This window comes from Epinephelus fuscoguttatus, linkage group LG20 (genome assembly GCF_011397635.1).
Source record: "Epinephelus fuscoguttatus linkage group LG20, E.fuscoguttatus.final_Chr_v1".
Classification (NCBI taxonomy): Eukaryota; Metazoa; Chordata; class Actinopteri; order Perciformes; family Serranidae; genus Epinephelus; species Epinephelus fuscoguttatus.
The window spans coordinates 4,156,855-4,180,189 of record NC_064771.1 but is presented as its reverse complement, the minus strand read 5'-3'; the positions used below and the strand labels follow the sequence as shown (position 1 = coordinate 4,180,189).

At 41.2% G+C, this 23,335-nt stretch overlaps 1 protein-coding gene across 1 annotated transcript in view; it reads right to left on the bottom strand.

The window, feature by feature from the left end:
• rfng (RFNG O-fucosylpeptide 3-beta-N-acetylglucosaminyltransferase) overlaps positions 1–22,498 on the bottom strand; it is a 28,498-nt gene extending 6,000 nt beyond the window's left edge. Inside the window, exons 1-8 of the mRNA XM_049563918.1 lie at positions 22,128–22,498; positions 16,141–16,713; positions 7,304–7,352; positions 5,670–5,772; positions 5,380–5,533; positions 5,128–5,213; positions 3,506–3,671; positions 3,247–3,332 (exon numbers count right to left, since the gene is read on the bottom strand). Coding sequence (XP_049419875.1) covers positions 3,247–3,332; positions 3,506–3,671; positions 5,128–5,213; positions 5,380–5,533; positions 5,670–5,772; positions 7,304–7,352; positions 16,141–16,647 — 1,151 coding nt within the window. The 5' untranslated portion in view covers positions 16,648–16,713; positions 22,128–22,498. The remainder of the gene's footprint in view (positions 1–3,246; positions 3,333–3,505; positions 3,672–5,127; positions 5,214–5,379; positions 5,534–5,669; positions 5,773–7,303; positions 7,353–16,140; positions 16,714–22,127) is intronic.
• Between the last annotated feature and the right edge of the window lie 837 nt (positions 22,499–23,335).

The window sequence follows — 23,335 nt, the reverse complement described above, 5'->3', positions numbered from 1 at the left end:
TCACGGATGAATCCTGGTTTTCACTGTTCAGGGCAGATGGCAGACAGCGTGTGTGGTGTCATGTGAGTGAGCGGTTTGCTGATGTCAACGTTGTGGATCGAGTGGCCCATGGTGGTGGTGAGGTTATGGTATGGGCAGGTGTAGGTTATGGACAACGAACACTGGTGCATTTTGAATGCACATAGATACCTTGAGGAGATCCTGAGGCCCATTGTTGTGCCATTCATCCACGACCATCACCTCATGTTGCAGCATGACAATGCACGGCAAGGATCTGTACACAATTCCTGGAAGCTGAAAACATCCCAGTTCTTGCATGGCCAGCATACTCACCGGATATGTCACCCATTGAGTATGTTTGGGATGCTCTGGATCGGCGTATACGACAGCGTGTTCCAGTTGCTGCCAATATCCAGCAACTTCGCACACCCATTGAAGAGGAGTGGACCAACATTCCACAGGCCACAATCAACAACCTGATCAACTCTATGCGAAGAAGATGTGTTGCACTGAGTGAGGCAAATGGTGGTCACTCCAGATACTGACTGGTTTTCTGACGGATGATGGATGATGGATTGATGATGATGGATTGATGGATTGATGATGATGGATTATCTCGGCAAAGGAGAAGTGCTCACTAACACAGATTTAGACAGATTTGTGAGCAATATTTGTGAGAAATGGTCTTTTGTGTGTATAGAAAATGTTTTAGATCTTTGAGCTCAGCTCATGAAAAATGGGAGCAAAAACAAAAGTGTTGCGTTTATATTTTGTTCAGTGTATAAAGGTATCAAGTAGACCTGTCTGAAACAAAAATCTTTGTGGGGGCGTTAATAAGTCTTTTTCCATGTCCTTTTAAACGAATCTGCTGGAAAATGATTTTAATCTTTTATTTATTTACTTCTCCTGTTTTAGCTTCTCTGCACTGGCTCCCTGTAAAATCCAGAATTGAATTTAAAGTGCTTCTCCTAACTTATAAAGCTCTAAATGGTCAGGCTCCGTCATATCTAAGAGAGTTCATAGTGCCCTATTATCCCACCAGAACACCGTGCACTGAGAATGCAGGGTTACTCGTGGTCCCTAAAGTCTCCAGAAGTAGATCAGGAGCCAGAGCCTTCAGCTATCAGGCTCCTCTCCTGTGGAATCATCTTCCTGTTGCGGTCTGGGAGGCAGACACCGTCTCCACATTTAAGACTAGACTTAGGACTTTCCTTTTTGATAAAGCTTATAGTTAGAGCTGGCTCAGGCTTGTTTTGGACCAGCCCCAAGTTAGGCTGACAAAGGCCTAGTCTGCCGGGGGACCGCCCATAAAACACCAAGCACCTTGTCTCCTTCTCCTTTGCTAACACTCACGTCCTGTTACTGCATCTCGCTAACTCGGCCGTACTGCATGTCACTAACTCGGCTTCTTCTCCGGAGCCTTTGTGCTCCACTGTCTTGCAGGTTAACTCATATCGCTGCTGTGCCTGGATAGTGTGACGTGGTTGTGCTGCTGCCGTGGTCCTGCCTGATGCCTCCTACTGCTGCTGTTATTATTAGTCATACGTCTACTTAGAGGGCTGCATTGGGATTGGGCCCCACCGGGTCCCACGGGACCCAACCCAAATCTTGCGGGAGTGGGCGGCTTGAACTTTGCTGCGGGCAGGAACGGGTGGCTAAAAAAAACACTGCGGGATTGGGATGTAGCCTATAGCGACAGGATGGAGTTAACAAATGATGTGGAAAAGAAGCTCAAACAAGGTCTGAAGGTGCACTGAGCCCTCTACTTCCCAGCGCTCTCAAAGCTGGCATGTTTCATCTTCAGTATCCCCGCATCCAGTGCGCCTACAGAGCAGGCCTTTAGTGTCTGTGGGCGCATCTTGGAAGAGAGACGCATGGGATTGGGACCACAGTCGGTCAGCAACATTCTCTTCCTCCACAGCAATATTATGGCCAAGTAATTCATGTTATTTATTAGTGTTATTTGAGCCACTCACAGCCTACTCTTGTTGCTATTTGTTAATTGCATAAAGAGGCGTGATGATGCCGGTGTTATTGAGCATAGGCTTTATCTTTATCTCATTAATGTTTCTTATTCAGGTCTCTCTTAGAAAAGAGACCTTAACCTCAATCACTGCGTGATAGAAAAATAAATAAAATACAGAGGAGGAGAACAGAATATGAAACAGCCTTTATTTCATTAAAAACTAAATGAAAACAACGAAATAGGAGCGCTATTCCTGACCAGTGCATCAAAAGACATGCAGGCCAGGGAAAAGAAACAAACAACCCCATGAATCTCTTTATTAATAGCTTATAAAATGATGTGTTTTCTCCTGCGGGACAGGAGACACAAAATCAATGCATCTCTATTATTGTGCGGGACGACTGCACGTGTGCTAGTGCGGTAATTTCATCTCACATCTTGATTCTCAACTGTAACACTGGAATTTCTCAATTGTGGGATCAATAAGGTGTATCTTATCTTATCTCTTCTTATCTTATCTTATTTAGTGTAGCTCGTGCAACATATAGGCCGATGTTGCACTGCAGACTAAGTAACAAACAGATTGAACAGAGTAGCAGCTCTCTGTCTCTCTTAGTGTTGCTTGTGACTTGTGACTGAGTGAGTGGGGTGGAGGTGTGTGGAGAGCGTGAGTGAGAAGAGATGAACAGTGGCATGGCTTTTTAAAAGAACAGTGTTATGTAACGCAACCTGACCCTATATCAATATAAATGGTACTGTGTAAATCTATATATCTTGCTTGAAAATGTATCAACATATTGTACATAGTCGTTATATCGCCCAGCCCTAGTAGCCTGCATAAGAATCGTTTAGGGGACATCTGTAATTTGTAGCTACAGAAAATAACCTGGATTACACTTATGTTACTTGCTGCTAAACGATATTAACAGGCTGCATGACTTCTTGTCCTTCTACACTTAATTTCTTCATTTCTTCATTTAAGGTTGGAAAAAACCTTCTCTTATATTTCTGGCAGATTAGACCCTTCAAGGTGGATGGAACCACTTTACACAAGTCAAAGTTATATTGTTATTAAATACTTTGGGGCATTTACATACACATCTTATCAGATCACTTTAGCATCCAGTTCAGTTGGAATCTCTAATTAGAATGATTTCAATTGGTTTGGAGAAATATTGTCCATGTAACTGCAGCTGTATTTGTCTCAGTATAATGCTTTAACACTAGTCTGAAGTCTCAGACACACAGTATGTGATGTTAAATGCTGAACAGAGCCTTACCTTGTGGGGTCCTCAGCCAGTGAAAAGCCTCCAACAATGCTGACCACATTTCTTCTGTTTTCAAAGCCTCCGAAGCTCAGAGTGACCTGTCACCAGAACAAACAAAAATATACAAGTTATAGCAAGTATTCAGTCTTTCAACAGTGACAACAATTCATTAATGTAATGAACCGATTTCAATGGAAGGGATTACAGACCAACACTGACACACACACACACACACACACACACACACACACACACACACACTCACACTCACCTGCTCCAGCACAGTGTCAGTGGGCAGCTTCTGCAGGTTCTCCAGGTGAGAGTGGAAGAGGTGTGTGTGTGTTAGGGTCACCTCTAGCAGCGCTTCGATGATGTAGCCAATGGTGCAGTCGTCTGGTAGTCGGATCTTCTCCGCTGTGCTGATGAAATTCCCCAAACTGAAACCAGGCGACAGAGGTTCAGCCTACAAAGCCTGTCAAAGTGTGTTTTCACGGCACTTTCACAGCAGCTGTTGACAGCAGCCATCTCTCAAATCACCTTCCACTTGAGTGAGTTGACAATAATGACTTACATTTTTACACTGCTTACACTCAGTACACTCTAATGACATTAGATGACATGGATTTATTGTGTTAGTCTGACTAAAATTGAACATTTAAAATCCATGTAAACATGTTAGTCTGACTGAAATTGTACTAAATGGAATTTCTCAAAGTCGGACAAACACACCCAGATAATGTGATTGGGAGTCGAATTACTCCTGCATGTATACAGTCAATCAGACCCAAACTGGCCTAGGCACTCTGCGCATGCTCCACAGTTTTCGCTCCAGGCTTTGACCCAGAAGTCAAATAGCATTCAGTGTGTGACAGAAGAAAAACAACAACATGGTGAAATCTATATCCAGAGCCGTGCTTTTTTGGACGGACAAGGACAGTTCATGCTAACCGTAGCTAACTTGTTTGTTGATTGGTCTCTGACGTAATTGGTCAACCAGAAAAAGGTCCACTACTGACGAGCTGAAAGGGGTCATATCGCCACCTATAATAGCAGAGTTGGACATACTTCATACCATATAACGAGTCTCCTCCCGTGCTTGTATATTGGGACAAGGAAAGTAGTCCAATTAAAAAAGAGCTCTAAGGCTTTGTCGCGTGGCCCCCCCTTGACGGCGCCACTGGCTGCACACATGTGAGTTGTTGACGGTGAAAGCTTGTGTTGGCTTCGTCGAGTGTACCAAGTGCAGCACGATGCTGGTATATGACAGCAAAAAGATGGGGACCTCGACACTTAAGAAGCACATGATGAAGGCTTGCCATGGAAAGAAAGACGAGATTCAGCCTTCAATGTCCATATTTGTATCCTAAAAAAAATGTCAGGTTTAAACCGGGTCGTAATTACAGTTAAGGGACAGGCCGGGCTGGGTTCGGACATAACACGCACGGACTCAGGTGGGGTCGGGCTGGATTTTTTGGGCCCAGTCTAAGCTCTACAGTTTATACACGGAGCGGACGTCCCTTCAGAAAGCTGTTAATGAGAGCGCCACAGACTATGTTATTTGTGCAGAGACTGCTATCACAGCACTGAGAAATACAGGAGAAACTTTAAGTGATGGCTTGTTAACTACAATGATCCTGAAGGGCCTGCCGGACTCATTTAAACTAACTGTGATTATTTCTGTCTCCATCTACACATTAAAACAGGAAATGATTATAACAGGTCTGGGCAGATTCTCTGAGGGTTAGTTAAATACTTTGTTAGAGAGGTTCTTCATCTAAACATTCTTTAGTACATGTAAATGTTGTTTTTCTACTACAAACTGCAGTAAAGTGAAAACCCTGACTTCAAAAGGTAACACAGTTTCAATCACTTCAAAGATTGTCCATGACCTACCTAGCCCATGGGCTCATTTTCAGTGCCAGGCCTCTGCTGATACAGAAACCTGCTCCGCCTGTGGCAAACCAGAACTTGACAGACACCTAAAAAGAGACAAAGATCATCCAGCTGTTGAGGTAGTTACAGTCTGAAGAAAAAACTTGCTGTTTCTGAAACACTCTGAAGCCTGGATCTGTCTTATTGCTCACTGCTATATTTATCAGTTAATGCAGCCAGAACATCCTAATAAGATGGAAGCAGCAGACTGACCGATCCGTCACTCTTGACCCTCTCTGCAGCCTCTATAGGATGATCCAGACTGGGCCGGCCCAGGTACACATCCTGGCTGTGGTGATAGGAAGAGAGCAGCCGCAGCAGGCTTGGCAGGATCACGTAGTTATCATCATCCACATGGCAAAACCACCTACACACACACACAGTCAGCACTGTTCCTTTGGGTGAATTTATGTTGGTGGTTTGTAATCTCCTGGACATATCATGGTCAAACTGGTTAATTAACCATTTACTGCATCCCTGCTGTATGTTCACTTTTCACTCACTTCTTCTGGGACTCGATGAATTTATCGTACTCCACAGACATCTTGCAGCACAGAGCCTGTCGGGTGTGGGCTGCTGAGCAGTTCGTGTTGATGAGGTTCACTCCTGGGAAAGAGACAGCAGAGGACAGCACAGTTCAGCTCCATGCTGCTGTGGATAGTTTCTTACTGTGCCTACACCTGTGTACTTTATATGCTGGTAGCAGATGATTCACATGCAGAACATGAGCTCTGGAGATACTGTACATCAAATATGTTAACCTTCTTCCATCTGCTGACACATACACTACAAAACAGATACTGCATATTAAAACACTATGACAATTCTTCATAAGAGGATGTACATCTGTACATATTCCTGTAATCTACAGCATATCCTTACATCAGATAATAATATGCCTAAAATACAAATTGACATACGTCAGGCTTACAATCTGAAACTCTCTAATGACAGGATAACCTTGCAATGTACACCGACACACAGTCCTCAACCTGTTAAACTACACCAATGGTTTGTCTTTATATATATATTTCAATTCTTCATCTTTAAAACTTATTTGTCAGCTTAAACATTCGGTGTCTGTGGCATAAGTGATTATGTTTCATCATCAGCTCCTTTAACAAGTGGTGTGCCACAGGGATGGACTCTTGGTCCCCTCCTGTTCTCTGTGTACATGCCACCATGTGGCCACAGTAGTGTTGACAAAATACTGATTTATTGATACATATCAATTCTGATTATTTGAAAGTTTCTTTTTTCTCAGTGCCTATACACCAGTGCCAGCTGAATTCTCTCTCTCTCTCTCTCTCTCTCTCTCTCTCTCTCTCATTAATGTTCACTACAGTGATTCTGCTGTTCTCTGACACTAACCCAGGAAGAACACATTTTGCTACTGACTGTTTTACCAAAAAAAACACAAAAGAAAACCATGATGGGGATGGGTTTGCCTTTTCAATAGTCTAGCAAATGGCACCATTTTTTTTTAATCTAATGTGATTTTTTTCAAAATACAATGATGTATCCAAGGTGGCAATCTGAATTACCCACAAGGCCCCAATTTCTGCCCTACATATTGTAAGTGGGCCCCTTTTCCTCACGCACCCCAGTGCAACTGCTGTGCCTGCACTACCCCCTAACTACCCCTAATGTTATCTTGCTGAACAAAACGTGTAGGTACCATAACCATTTGTTTGCAATAGAGCTTACTGTCTGCAATAATCCTAATTCCAATGGTAAAAATCCCATTGGCTGGAGAAGTAGGGTGCCACTAACTTCGAGAAAGGCTGAAAAAAAGTAATTTCTGCACCACTCTCTATACATCAAAACTACCTTTGTGCAATAAAATACTTAATGTCTCAGTTTGGCCCAGATACTGTTATGCACAACTGCTCAAATTTAATTGCCTTGCATGCCCAAAATGTTAAAAAAAGGGGGGATTAGGGATGCAATGGGTTCCTTGATTGCAAGAAAGGTTTATTTAGATTTGCTGGGTGACAACATAATATGGTTACACAAAACAAATGAGGAAACACTTTAACAATTATTTCCAATGACAACTCTTAACTTTATTCTATTCTTATCATTTTGCTCATTTTATTCAGCTTTTATTTCCTATGAGAACTGTCCAGCTTCTTACCTGTTCTCATCCGCAGCTCCTTGTCCTCACCATCAGTAAATACATAGGTCTGAAACAGATAAAGACAAACTATCAAAAAGTGTAAGTGCAAGCACATAAATACAACTCACATTCATGCTCTCCTACTGGGACACAATGAAGAGCTCCATTGTTTTCCCCTGTAGATGAGGACCAGAGCAAAGATGGAGCGAAAATGAGACCCAGACAAGCACACAATAGTGCCGAATACAGTTAAAAACAAAAGAGAAGTAAAGGAAGAGCACATTTCACATTACCTCTCTGTGTTTAAACTAAGAGCACTCTAACAAACAGACATGCTGTAGAAACCACAGGCTTCTTTAGAGGTAATGTAGGGAGTCACCACTTTTTTCATCACTCTTGTTTACCAGGCTGGTAAATCTCAATTAATTACTGTCTTCTTTGCTGCTCATAGTTTCAGTAAAATAAACTGAACGATTGAATTGTGGAGAATCTAACCAAGCTAACAATATGTAGCATTTCCGTATTGACAAAAGTTAAAACATTTATGTTTTTATGTGTTTGAAACAGCTGACTAACGTTAGCTCAAGTAGGTAGCCAACAACCTGTTTTATACATCCAAAGAACTTCTATAAAAATTAACTGCTTGGCAACCTGACCATGCATCTAACTGAGACAGGCCTTTATTTGTCAGATGTGTAGCCACACCACGCTAGTAAAAGGGACTGGGCGTTTCATTGTGACTAGGCTATTTAAAGATTTATGGTAGCTGAATTTAGTTTTTACAGACAAACAACAGGAAGTTCACCTGCTGCATTGACAGTAAAGTGCTGACTGACATGTCAATCAATGAGCATCACTCATTCTATCTAGAATCCAGTTTATTTAAGAGCCTCTGATAATGAAGTGTTTTCCACAGATGTGTATATGGAAAGTTAGTCATGTACAGTGGACAGCAGGCGGTGACAGGCATGCTCAGCCTCTTCAGAGCCCTGCAGGCAGGCAGGCAGGCAGGCAGGCAGGCTTTAACTCTCACACACCATCAAATGACACAGTCAAAAGGCTCATTTGACTTGACCTCAGGCTTCTATTAAATAACCATTATCTGTCTCTTTATGTGAAGAATCTCCACACACCACACAGCAACACCAACATATTTACATTAAAGCAGCTTTTAATTTTACAGGTGGTTGTAAACACAGGGGGCAGACTTTACTGACCTAGGAGCAGTAAAATAAAATGGCCAACAGGTGTGTAACGCCCGCCAGTCCCTGATAGTATGCGATGAGTTACAGTTGACAGCTAACACAGAACAGACTCACAGTGGAGCCCTTTTACAGCAGAGGCAGTATGAGCTGAGCTGTTGATACTGGGAGCACAAACTCAACTGGAACTCCTCCATCCCCTCTGACTGGGACATTTCGGGGTGAAGTGGGCCGGAGTGTTTCTGCGGTTAAAACTCCTTCTCTGCACACTGAGGCTCTTTGTCCAGCACTGGGACTTACTAATTGCTTTAATAGCTCTCGATACAGAGCTGGTCACAGTGCTTTCTGTGATGGATCCTTTAACTTTACTTTGAACCAGAGCTTTTCCTCATTCACTTTTGACTTTGTGTGAAAAACCCTGATATATCAAAACTTGCCAGTTAGCTGGCCGACTATCAATGACTTTTCCATTCGGTCCATTTTTCTGTCGTCACCTGCAGACTAAACCTGATTTCTTGCAACATCCAACTGCTCAAAAATATGGCTGAAGCAGTTCACTGATTTAACCCATTACTGTAGTTGTTTTGTCAAAGACTTAATTGGCCACTATTATGGCAATCAGTTAAGCCATTTTTCAAGCAAAAATACCAAAGATTCTGAGTGCCTTGGAAGCCAAGTGGTTACAGGGCATGCCGCATAGCCTAAACACAAAGTTGGAGCCAGCCTCTCTCTCTCCCCTGATTTGGCATTATGCCTTTACACTACCATCTGTCAAATAAAGGGCAAAATGCTTCCAAAAGAGAATACCAAAAAATGTATAGTTGCAGCTTCTAAAGTGTGAGGAATGATTGTTTTTCTTTATTGTATGTGATAGTGAATTGCTAATGTTTGGTTATGACATCGATTTTTCACAACTTTCTGACATTTTATAGACCAAACAATTTATCTAGAAGTAAAAGAAAAAGGCTGACTAATCAATAAGAAAAATAATCTTTATTTGCAGCTAAAAAGTTTGAGTGTAGAATTTTTTTTTTTTTTTTAACCAGTCTAGAGTAAAACAAATTCTAAGTCAGTAAATTTACATGCACAGTAAAGTCGAGCTACGGTCGTAGCTCAACTACACTTTTTAATTTGATTTCTTTGATTAATTTTTTAAATTGTCCTTGTCCTAGTATGCACATATTTTAATGCACATATTGTAACGTATTTATTGGTGTGTTTTTTTTTCTTTTCTTTTTTTCCTTTCTCCACATTTTTAATGTTATTCATCATGGCATCTAACAGAATTTGCACACAGCTGTCAATTTTCTTTCTATGTTCTACGTGTTGTGTTGTGTGTTGTTGTGTGAGCTGTCAAATGAAATTGCCCTTTAAGGGATTAATAAAGTTGTCTTGAATCCTGAAAGTACGGGAGGAGAATAGATTTATTGTCAAAAGTGTGTCTGACTCTGCAATGATAGGTGGCAATATGCCCCCTTTCAGCTTGTTAGTATTGGACCTTTTTCCGGTTGACCTATTACATCACAGACCAAACAATCGACAAACAAGTTAACTACAGTAAGCTTGTGGTAAGTTGGTACCATGGTGTACAACTTGACAGCTCTGTGCATTTCATACATGCTGTACAGATGAGTAATTCTTTTTCTCCTCTACTTCTGTAATGCATTTAATGCTATTTTTACTTTCTGGTCAAAACCAGGTGCAGACACTGTGGAGCATTTGCAGAGCACCTGCACCAATTTGGGTCCACTTGACTGTATACATGCAGGAGTAATTCAACTCCCACTTGCATTATCCAGGTGTGTTAGTCTGAATTTGAGAAATTTGATTTGGTACAATTTCAGTCAGACTAACAAAACAAATCAATGTTCTCTACTGTCATGTAATTGTACTGACTGTGTGGACATCTGCAAAGGTTGCCTCACAGCAAGAGGGTTCCTGATTTTAACCCAGGGTGAGGGGCTTGAACCCTAGGGTAGGGGATCCCACCTGTGCGGAGTCTGCGTGTTCTCCCCGTGTCAGTGTGGGTTCTCTCTGGGTTCTAGGTTCATTGGTGACTCTAAATTGGCCGTAGGTGTGAATGTGAGTGTGAATGATTGTCTGTCTCTAAGTGTCAGCCCCGTGATAGTCTGGTGACCTATCCAGGGTGTACCCCGCCTCTCACCCAATGTCAGCTGGGATAGGCTCCAGCCCCCCACGAACCACAGGGTAAGTGGTTACGGAAAATGAGCTAATGAATGAATATGTTAGAGACCCATATAGCCCAGCAGCAGTAAATTTAGGAAAGGACATGACTTTGCATGAGTATGAGCAACTCATTTCACTAAAATAAGACCGTGGTTTAAAACTGCGCTATGCTGATCCAACTTACACACTGCAGTAACCCAGCTGTCTGTTTAAACTGCAGAATACTTCTACAAACAACCTATAAACAACTTGATTCAACAGAGGAGATTCTGACAAAGCAGATGCAAGATTTACTTTCTGATAAATGTCCTGTGGTTCCACTAAATGCCAAAGAGGACAACCTCTAACGGCATCACAGAGGAATCTGATGGTGATACGGCAACACCCTATAAACCACACAAACTAACGGACAGACAACAGGGTGTGTGCAGGCAACAGCCAAATCCATTAGCAGTAACATCACTGTAGAAGGCTAAATCCCAACATAAACTGGTGGACTCCACATGGTCGTGAAGCCCCGCTGCTCTCTGTGTCTCACCTCACTCTGTCACCACAGGAGCTGCTACATGCAAAAGGAATGTGTTTATATGACAGCTGCTTATTTATTCAATGATGTGCCCTGCATGCAGCTGATATCTTTTATGATCACAACTGATGAATCATTATAGAGAGCTTTCAGCTCATGTACCACACCCCTGGCAGCCAGTTTGGATGGTTCAGCTCTTGGGTAACAGGGATTATGAAGGGTGATTATATTTCATAACCACAGAATTTAGCAATGCATGTCTAAAGGTGGGGTTTTGGACTGGGAGCTGCAAATAAATGTGATTTATTTTGTGTTGAAATAATGTCAAGTTGTATGCTAGCTAGAATTTAAGACTGCAACTTCTAGTTATGTACATTAAAGGGAATCTTTACCAATTTTGAACCAGCTCTATGTCATCACAATATTGTCAGTGTGTGCAGATGAACAGTGTTTGCATTCCTCTCGTGCTGCAAGTGCCTGGAACTCCCCACCCATCTGTCGCAAAAAGTCCACCAAGTTATATGAAACACCTTATCAAAGTTTGCCAGTAGGCAGTGGGGAGCTTCAATTGCTTGCGGCACAAGGGAAAGCCAAACACTATTCATCTGCACATAGTACCCACACTGTGATGACAGAGCTGGTTAAATTTGATTAAGTTAACCTTTAAAAAGATAAAGAGGTGTAAGATTGAACTATACATAGCAGAAAACCAACAAAGTGGTGCACCAGTGAATCTTAAAACCTGGAAACGAGTTAGCATTTTTTCACTCCTGGTTCCCTTGTCTCAAAGTCAATGGGTTGTTTGAATGGATTTTTGATTAACCGCTTAAATTAAGGTCCGTGGTTGAGCGGCAACCTATGTGGCTGAAAATTGAAGCCAACATGGAAGTGCAGAAAATCGCAGTTTTTGTCTGGCCACTTAAGGCTGGTTCCAGAAGCCTGTCAATCTCCATAGACCCCCCTGTAAAAATGTCCAACTTTACAACAGAAATAAACATGTTTACAGCCTGGTACAAAAGACAGTTTGGGTCTCTATAATTACTTTCCCTGTTTATGACAAATGTACAAGGTGTGAATTTTATTATAACTCATACGTTTTATTTACACCCTTTCCTTTACAATGTTGCCTTTTCACCCGTCCCTAAAAGCTCAATTCACTATCAGCCGGGCTGTGGCATGTTTTTTTCACCTTGAGCCAAGATGACGTAAAGAGAGCCTTAGGTGAATGAGTAATCCTGTTACATACCGTAATCGTAATCGCAATCTAGTGCAAAAATAATCATGATAATGATTTTTGCCATAAACCAGCGGCCCTAAGGGTTTGCACGTGTTCCTATATTAAAGTTACTTTGGATATATATGTTCCAAAATGATATAATGCTATGTAATGCAAATTCTGAAGCTCTGGCTCACTGTAGTTCACAAGGGCATGTGCCCATGAAAATGCTAGAGTGAGATGGATGACACTGACCCTGGAACAGAGGTAATCAATACTCAGCCAGCAGCATTTCAATGATAATGTATTCTCCTTGGATAACAAGCTAAAATGTTACCCAGTGCATCGCTGGGACTGTTGACTGTCACTGGTGCAGCAGACATAATGTTCTGCAGTATTGCTTGATAAAATTTAAAGAGGTTTTTTTTTTTCAGACCTTAATTTGTGAACAGGTAAAAAAATCTAATCCTTTTGAGCCAAAGCCAAAATCATATTAAGTCAAACTTTGAATCGCAGTTACAATCGTTACAAATACACAGATACAAACTGCAAGCTCAAGAGGGAGATACACCACAGATTCAAGGTGGACACCCAAAATGTGTGTCACCAGTTCAGTATCTGACCAATTATCTCCCCTTCTGTTCCAGAGATATGACGTTGAATAATAGATAGATATGGCCAAAAACATATTTTGTGCGGTCACAGTGACCTTGACCTTCGACCACAAAATTCTAATCAGTTTATTCTTCAGTCCAATTAGACATTTATGTCAAGGAATTCTCTTAAGGTGTTCTTGAGATATCATATTCACAAGAATGAGACAGACAAGGTCACAGTGACTTTGACCTTAGACCACCAAAATCTAATCAGGTCATCATTGAGTCCAAGTAAATGTTTGTGCCAAATTTGAAGAAATTCCCTCAAGGTGTTTTTGAGATATCATGTTCACAAGACTGAAACAGATTTAGTCACAGCAACCTTGACCTTTCACCACTAAAAACTAATCAAGTTCATCACTGAGTCCAAGTGGATGCTTGTGTCAAATTTAAAGTTGAAGAAATTCCCTCAAAATTTTCAAAGGATGAGACAGACAAGGTCACAGTGACTTTGCCCTTTGACTCCTAAAAACAAATCAGTTTATTGTTGAGTCCTATTGGACATTTGTGCCAAGTTTGAAGGAATTCTCTTTAGGCGTTCTTGAGATATCTCATTCACAAGGATGGGGCAGATGTACGTGCGCACTGACTACATAAACATAAGCCCAGTTTCCACCAAACATTTTACCTCTGAACTGAAAGTACCCTTCAGACATGATACCTAGACCCTAGTGTTTCCACTGCAAACAGTACTCTTAAATGTGGGCGGGGCTGTTGTCACTCATTGCTCCGTCCAGCCCTCACTGTATTTCCTCATTATCTGTGACACAGATGAAAGTCTGCACCTCGTTTATCATCCACAGAACAAGGCTGCATGCCCACATTTTCAGAACAAAATAGAACAGGCTGCATTAAAATTCTCTCTCCATGGGATATTCAAAAATAGCAGGTTTGTATATTTACTCCTTCTCAAGCAAGCTCAGGGGTTTAGTGTTGCTGGAGCTCAATGCTACAGGACCCTCTTTTTTTTCTCCGAGTAAGGATTAGAATGCAGTTCACATAACCTGGCCAACATTAATACATATAAACGCTTAAACATCCACTCATTACTAAAAGTGTATGTCATATAAAAACTAAAGTAATGGTCAAAGTTGTCATATGGAATATCTAAGGTGTGTTGATTGAGTCACGTCATCAGCTCGTGCATTAAGTAACATTACAAGTTAATGTTCCACCTTAAAAACCCCGGCAGTCGGCCCAGTGAATGAAGTTATTTTTTCCTCCGGCTGTAAGAGGCAGCAAAATATCCTTTCATTTTATAGATACAGTCTACTAATTAAACTCTCCACGATACGAACAGTGGCTCCTGCTTCAAAACCAGCCGCAACTCAGCCCTGGGCAGAGTGACTGTGCGCTACTGACCAATCAACAGACTGGAGTGTTCACAGCTCCTTCCTTTAGTACCAGATCTGTGTGCTAAGTACACCAACAGGAAGGGTACCAAAAATGGTAATGGTATGGAGCGGTTCTATTGGTACCATCCACAACTTTTCACAGTGGAAACGGAAAAAAGCATACCAAACTGAACTGTACCATACTGTACCGTACTGCTCAGTGGAAACAGATCTATAATGTCTCTGAGCACGGCTACTGCTGGCACAGAGGCATAAAAAAAACTTGAGAAGCTGAACCTTCTAATCTAAATATTTTGCTTGATAAATGACTCAAATGATGACTCATATTTTTCAGGATAGTCCAGCTCTACAGTGAGCACAAGTCTGTTGCAGCTACATCTAACAAGACAAGGTCAGATCAAAACCTTGGATATGGCTGTACCATGTATGAAACGTAAGATTACTTTATGCAACAAGGACTTATAATGTGAAACAGGAAGCGGTGGCATATACCCAGTCACAGACTTTCGCCATGACTTTTGCTTACCCTTGACTGAATTGAGCTGTACCCGCTGGTAAACTCCATTTTTCTGCATTCAACACAACCCTCTCCTCTTCACCCCACTCCAGTGTGGAATGCACTTTCCCTTGTGGCTGGTGGAAACTGCGAAGCCAGCAGCCACTATCAGAGCCAAGTTCCACCGATAATGATATTTTGTGAAATGTTGTGTCAGTGCCAAATACCAAAAGCAGAATTTGTCATTGTGGAGGCACCCGTTCCAACACTGTGACACGTAATATTCACTTCAGTTTCAATCCCTGTCTGATTTCCACCCTCTACTCCTATCTGACCCTCTGTGGTTCTGACATTATAACATGTATTAGTAAGTAACATTTAAATAAATTTAAGGCTTGAGTCATACAGACACAGCTGTTCTTTAAACGAACTGCTGAGCTGATCCTTACTCCATCAAAAACTGCCATTTTGACCGGGGCTGGCCCTAGCTAGCTAGATTGTTAATTCCACTATGCTTTTATGCTAATGTAATAGTGGCTACAGAAAATGAACAAACAAATATTGTTTGTTCATTTGACTTAGTACCAGACCAACTTATTACTTATTAGTCATTATGTCTGAGCTTTACATGTATGAGCAGGTGTGGGTTTTCAAAAATTGACCTGTGCAGGACCCTGCCGTCAGCATCCACAGCTTAATCAGCCAACAAAAAAACAAAAAACATCTAATGGGGAAACACCAACACTTAAGTCATCACTCCAACCAATGGTTTAACTTCATCACTCACTCACTCACTCACTCACTCACTCACTCTTTTAAAATAGGAATTGTGCAACTTTGCAGGAAAGCCCAATCAGTCTTCATTCAGCATTGGCAGTATTAAAAAAAATTGTGGAATGCAGTGAAATGCCACCTTCCTACTTTTGTTCATACAGCATGTGCCTTTTTCAGGGCAATGGGGGACGTGAGCAAGTAACAAAACGTGTAGCTCAGTGTGTGACAATATGTTAACCCAACTAAACTCGCCAATTCGGCTTTGTGTGTCTTAACACTCGCAGCTTGCCTGCAAAACGACCCAACATTCACCGAAAATCCAGCAGTGTAAAAGGGGCCACTCACTCAGTCACTCAGTCACTCACTCATGCACTCACGCATTAATAGGGCTGGCCTCACATGCTGCAGTCCAGCCAAAAACGGTAACAAACTCCAGCTCTCACCTGTTCTATAGCTTGGGAAATCCAGGTCTGAATCAGCAGCTCCAATCTGGACTTGTGATACTTCCTGGTAGTCTTTACTGCAATAAAAATGTCCTTTAACTCTAAAAGGTCCCGTGATCTAGACCCTGAAAGTCTACCACCCTTTCCTCCAGACAGAGCTCCTCTCTCAGAGTCCATCCCCCTTTTGGGGCTATTGATATCATTCCTACTACCTTCAGTCTTGATGGATCTCCCCTGCCCTGCTGAGCTTCTGTTTAGCTCTGTGGCAGAGCGTGTTTCCCCTGTGTGGACAGACACTGCTGGAACCCCGACATGGTGTGATGGGCCTGCCTGCACGGGTCTGACTTGGGGTCGGGGCTGAGGCAGGTCGACCTGGCGCGCTGGGGGCTGGAGGTTGGGGATGAGCAAAAGCAGGAGGGCACAGAATGCAAGAGAAAACAGGAAGCAGAACTTGCTGACACCCACTGAGGCTATGTGCATCCTGACTGGCCAATGGAGCGGGTTCATCAGCCTCCAGGGCTGCAGTCACTTCCAGCACCACCCTGTCCCATCCTCACACCATCACATGGAATCCTGCACAGAAAAAGGGGAAGATTAAACGAGGAAGCATGTTCATATTCTTAGGATTTATTCAGCACCTCAATAACATATTGTTCTAACTTCAGCAGAGAGAGAGCAGAGCAAGTAGCAACCTCTGGGGCTGAAAAATGAAGCCAAGTTTGAAGTTTTATATAATTTAAAAATTATTGAGGGTTAAAGTTCTGCATAACTAAGGGCGTGGCCATTATGAATGAAAGGTAAGTGCCGTTTGTTGACAAGTCGCTACCACTGCAACAATGTTAGTTAGGTAACTGAAAAAAAACTGATCAATATGCTCAGACGGAAAAAGTGCTGAATTACGACCCCGATCACTCTTGCGGGGTTATGAGCTACGAACTCCCGCTGATTAGCTGAACATGTATCGATCTTTTTTATGAAGTAAAAATCGTGTAGTCCCCAGATGTCGGAACGAGATGAAACGATAACTGTGTTCACCTTACGGCGTAACAAGGATGTTCTGACATTCTAACTAGCCAGTGAAATAAATGGTCAACTGGAAGCCGGGTTTAAAAACTGGAACTTTTACGTAGCAGAATCACTCGTATCTTGTGCAGACTAGCATCTCATCTCAATAATCTCAACTCACGTTGTGTTGCAAAGCATTCTGGTATAGAACTCGCAATGCATCTTGGGTAATTTATTTGCATTGGTGAACAATAAACTTACTGTTTATCAGATTACAGTATCAATCACAAATCATGTGTAATAAACTAGTAATTATGCAAATTTCAATGCATTTATGCAAATAACTTCCTTTAGACTTAAATCAAATATGCAGAATGCAAATAATGAACTTTAAGTCCTTTTAAATGTCCAACTGTAAACTTATAGCTACAATAAAGGATCAAACTTTAACACTTCTCTCTTATTCAGTTAAATGAATGGAAAACCATTAAAAATAGCTGTCTCTATTAGACCATTATTTCCATAGAATCATTTCTAAATTAAATAGTTATTTGTGGTAAAATTCTAGGAAATGATTAGGAAATTACAGACCCATTATATTAAATGTTACCTTTACTTGTATATATTGCCTATATGTACGTAGCATGTTCACTCAAAGCAAAAAAACACTCATATTTTACTGCTTGCTTCAGAAAGTATTAAAGATATTCACTTTTAAATACATATTCTCACTGTCATCTTCACACCAACTCATTTGTTTTGTGAGGAACCTTTCTAATAGCCCATTTTACAGCTCACTGGAGCCCACTTGTTTTGTGCCCCCTCAAAATAGAAACCCCCACACATCTGTTTCCAATACTGCTTTCTGTCCCCCACACAGGGCCCCATTTAGTTCTGAAATGGAGGACAGAAGTCCCCATTGAACCCCACTAGCAGCAGACAGGCTGTACTCCATGTCACATACACTCTAATTTTGGCAAGTCATCAGTCAGTGACAGCAATCATTTCACAGGAGTCACATCTGACGGCCAGGCCTCCTCATAGACTGGAGCAGATTAACTGGTTGCATCAGAAAGGCTGTGCTTCAAATCTCAGCTCAAGGATGAACTGACTTTGTATACATGTGAAAGCGACATGTGTCCACAGTGTTTTCAGGATGTTTTTGTAAAGCTCTCTGTTAACAGTTAAAAGCTGTTTTTTGGGGGTTGGCAGCAGATTAGTTATCAAACAATTAGTCAACAGTGAGTGGATTCATATATTTATAAATTTGCAGAAAACTATTAGAAAAATAATCAATGGATTTAAGTTTGGTTTTGTTTGCATTTTTTTATTTCTAAAAAATTAGTGCCATAATTAAATTAAAACTGGAGAATGACTTGGTTAAAACGATCAACTTTGTATCAAAAAATAGTGGAAGCACCCTGTGTTATGTAGGGCTGCCACGATTAGTCGACTAATTGATGACTAATCGACTATTAAAATAATCGGTGACTATTTTAGTAGTCGACTAATTGGTTTGAGTCATTTTTCATAGAAAAGCACTATAAATGTACCCCAAAATATTCTTACTGCAGCTTCTTACGTTCAGATATTGGCAGCTTTACACACTCTCTCGTGACAATGAACTAAAACCCTTTGGCGTGAGTATGAAACAAGACATTAGATGACGTAATTTTGGGGTTTGGGCGAGACAGACCGACATTTTTCAACATTTTAACACATTTTTCGATGAAATGATTAGTCGACTAATCGAAGAATTAATCGACAGATTAGTCGACAATGAAAATAATCGTTAGTGGCAGCCCTAGTGTTATGCATAAGGCCCAGAATTTGGTGCTCATCCCTGGTGATCACAAAGAGGAAACAGACAAAGGAGGCAACAGAAAGTTGCCTCCTTTATTTCAATGCCACACAGCCACCAACCATTAAGCTTAATTCATTGTTTTCCATTAGCCTAAACTGTGAGGAAAAAAGGCATCTTTTAAGATAAGTGGAATTCTGTTCATGGGCATGACTCTGAAGTTCCTACAGTTTTCAGGGCTGCTGTTCTGTAGCTGACCTATAACCTCAAAAAAGGACAGTGTGTAACTGTGGAAGGGCAAGTGAAGAGAGCAATAAGCAATAACCTATAATACAATGATCATAAAAACGACATTAAAAGGGAACAACACCTTTATTTAGAATTTCATTAGGTTATTCCCATTGCCTATAAAAGTTAAATCAATATTTATGAACATGAGCTCCTCTCTCTCAAAGCCAGAAACTAGAGAAGGAAGTCTCAAACTTGTGATGTCGAAGGGTATAAAGTCTGGAGCTGCTCCAAAAACAATGAATGGGAGACTATTTTGGTGGACCCACAGAATGTTTGCTTTCTTTTTTATACTCAATTAACATTTATCTCATTATAGTGTTCTCTGTTGTGAAACAGAAAATGGATCCATATACTCACAAGTGTCAGTGAGTTACTGCACCCAGCAAAGGAGTTCAAGTATCTCAGGGTCTTGTTCATGAGTGAGGGTAAAATGGAGTGTGTGATGGATTGGCAGTTTGGTGTGGCGTCTGCAGTGACTGCTTGTGCTGGACTGGTGAAGAGAGAGCTGAGCCAGAAGGCAAAGCTTTTGATTTACTGGTCCATCTACGTCCCAGTCCTCACCTATGGTCATGAGCTCTGGGTAATGACCGAAAGTATGAGATTGTGGATACAAGTGGCTGAAATGAGTTTCCTCCATGGGGTGGCTGGGCTCAGCCTTAGAGATAGGGTGAGGAGCTCAGACATCAAGAGAGAGCTCAGAGTAAAGCCACTAGGGATGCACAATATTGGATTTTTGCCAATATCCAATATGCCGATATGAGACAACTCATTTGAACAATAACCAATACCAACATCGATATATCCACTATTTTTCCCTATCTAATTTTAGTGATCATCAAGTCTCTTCTGTAGTGGAATTAACATCATATTATGCATGCGTACTCTTATTGTGATGACCCACCAGCAGATGGAGACATGAAATACAATGCTCTTCACATAATATTTATTCATTGTGCAAAATAGCAAAAACCATGTTGGCCGTTTTTGATAGTTAATTTTAAAGCCGATATTGGCCAATATCGATGATGTGCCGATATTATCGTGCATCCCTAAAGGCTAGTTACACATTACATGATTATCACTCTGATTTTGCATCGCAAAGACTATCGTAATCTTTTGAGTATTCATACCTGGCGACGTGTGTTTCTGTCATCGGGAGTCTCGCCAACTGCGTTACCACCTGTGTGTGCACACCATAAGATTTCTCTACCGAGCCCTCCCCGACAGAGCCCCAGATAACGCGGTGATGGCACCTAACTACGTTTTATTAACTTGGAGACGACACATCGTAAAGGCATGGATAGGGCTATGGAAACAAGCCCAAAAAAAGCGACGGATACATATAGAAAAAAGGCGATGTTTAGAGAGCAAGCCCAAATAAGCAACTCCACTTCAGAAACAAGCCCAAAAAACTGCAACCCGTGACTACCAATATTTGTAAGCGACTTTACAAAAAACACAAGCCCAAAGTCGCGGCTAATAAGCGAACCTGGCAACCCTGCGGCTTGTCCTGCTCACATTTCTTCCATCCTCCTGCATGCTGACGTGGGACATATCCCGCCTCTCATTGGCTAATGCTCTTTGTCAGTCGTGTCACACTTCTCCAGTTTTCTAGCATGCCAGATATCCAGTCCCAGTCGCAGACGAGGGGGTGACTTGCTCGTAGGCTTGTTCACACATGAGGACTTGTCGTGGCAGACTAGCTGCTGACTCACCTCTGACCCAAACAACGTCAAAATGGCGGTGAAAATCGTGTAATGTGAACTAGGCTTACGAGGCAATGCTCTTTCGCCTCGACAGGGGCCAGGTGAGACCCAGAACACGCTGGATGGGTTACATACAGTATCTCATCTGGCCTGGGGACGCCTCAGGATCCCCCAGGAGGAGCTGGAAAAAGTTGCTGGGGAGAGAAATGTCTGGAGTACTTTGTTTGGCCTGCTGCCCCCATTTTCTTGGGTGCTCTCTCTGTCATCTAGAACATCTTTCACAATTCAGTTATACCCAGTGACATCACAAATTAGTTTTAGCACTCTAGTTTTTGGATTTAGGAGAGAGTTGTCTGTGTTAACTAATATTTTTGGACTCCTATTTTTAGGACTAACATGCATGGCTAACATGCATGAATTCCTCAGGCAGCAGTTGAAGGCATACTTAGAACACTTGCGCATTCAAAGTTTATTTGAAGAGTTTCAATAATGAGCCAAAACCCAATAGTTATCCTACTGGTAAGACTACAGTCTCTTCCACATAGGCTACAGACGCAAAGATACACTCATTCATTTCCAGGTGATATTTCCAACAGTTTTTAAAGGGCACAGTGCAGCCATGCCTCTGCACCTGACACTTTGCTTGGAGACATTGCCTTCAGTGTTTTAATGCCAGCACTTTAGCTAGCTCTTGTAAGTTGCCTTTCAAACAGCTATGCTACTTCCGTTGTAAAACACAACAATTAAAGATGAACTTGTTTATACGCAGTGTTACATGTCGTTTATTTATGGTACACTTATTTTTTCGAGTCAAAGAAACACGTTGTTAAATTCGGCATACATAGAATTTCCCGAGTATTTCTCATTTTCATCACATTTACACGTTTAACGTTACATGTGGTGAACGTTACTGCGTAACGTTACAGATGTGGACGTCAACGTTGAAAATGTGATTACTTAAAGACGCCGTTTCCAACATTTTTAATTAAAATATAGGCTATGCTGATTGCATAAATAAATCTGCGATGTTCTGAAGAGTAGCATAATTTCAATACCAATCCATTTCCCCCTTTTGCTCTACGGAGCTAAAGTCAGTCTGTAAGCAGCGCTCTCTGAATACAAAGATTTCCAAATGGAGTTTGGCTTTGGAAAGAGTGGCGATGGGACTTCGCCGCAGCACTTACCATGAAACATCAGAGGACACATTTGGCGTCTTTGTTCCCAGGAAGGCGAGGACGGAACCATATAGATCTTACCACAACTAACGTCAGCTTACAGGGAAACCAGTTCCGATGGGGTTGAATGATAAATGCCACCGGATTCACTGTTCGCCCGTTGTCTTCCTTTTTGTTCCGACGTGACTTTAAATTTAATGTTCCAACAGTTTCCGTAGATCCTCCTCTGCTCCTTCCGATCAGATCATCGATCTTATTTAGCGTTCAGGAACTTATTTAAAGCACTTTTACCACTACAAGATTACTTTCATTACCAGCCCGTGCACTTCTACTTAACCAAACATTCCACAGACCACTGAACTCATGTCGGACAGCAGCGCCAAGCTAGCTACGATAACAACCTCGATGTTCCGGTCAAACCTTTCAAAAATAAAAGCAAAGTTAAAGCAATTTAAATGTAAAGCAACAAGGACATCTGTGTTATAACTTTAAGAAAGACCAAGAACGAAAAACTGTCCTAATATATACCTGTAAGAACATGTAATTTAATAAAATATCTGTTGCTGATTCACAATGTTTCAATAATTTTTGTATTTGTTACTTATGTTTCAGAATTGTAATGGCATAAGGGATTGTTCGTTACTTATACAAGGGAAGGGGTGATGCAGAAAGGGGGAGGCAAGTCAAATAACATTAAAGCACTGCTGAATGTCTTTTTTTGTTATTATTTTGGCTTAGGGGAGGGGCATACAAATGTCAAAGGTTGTATTTTGTATTTATTTTACTGCCGATTTTTTAAAGAAATCATGCCTTCCAAATCGCATTTTTCTTTAAAAATGACCAAAATAACACCATTTATCACAGCCAGAAGCTGTAAAATCAGAAATTAACATTGGATTTAAATTTCTGACAGTCACTGGACACATAATCAGCACTATTCCATCAGAAAAAAAAACCCCAAACAAACAAACAAAAACACATAACATAATCTGAACTTAAAATAGTGATATTTCATCAAAAACACTTTGTTCTATGTCTTATTTATAATTTGGCCAAAAATAAACCGTTTGCATGAACTAACCAGCATGCATGACAAGAGTGGAAAAAACAAGGGTTGGTTTTTTTTTTGTTTTTTTTTTTTTTTTTAGCTCCAGGATTTCATCTTCAACTTTTAACTTTTAACCATCAAAGAGTAAGTTCTATAATTCCAAAAACTA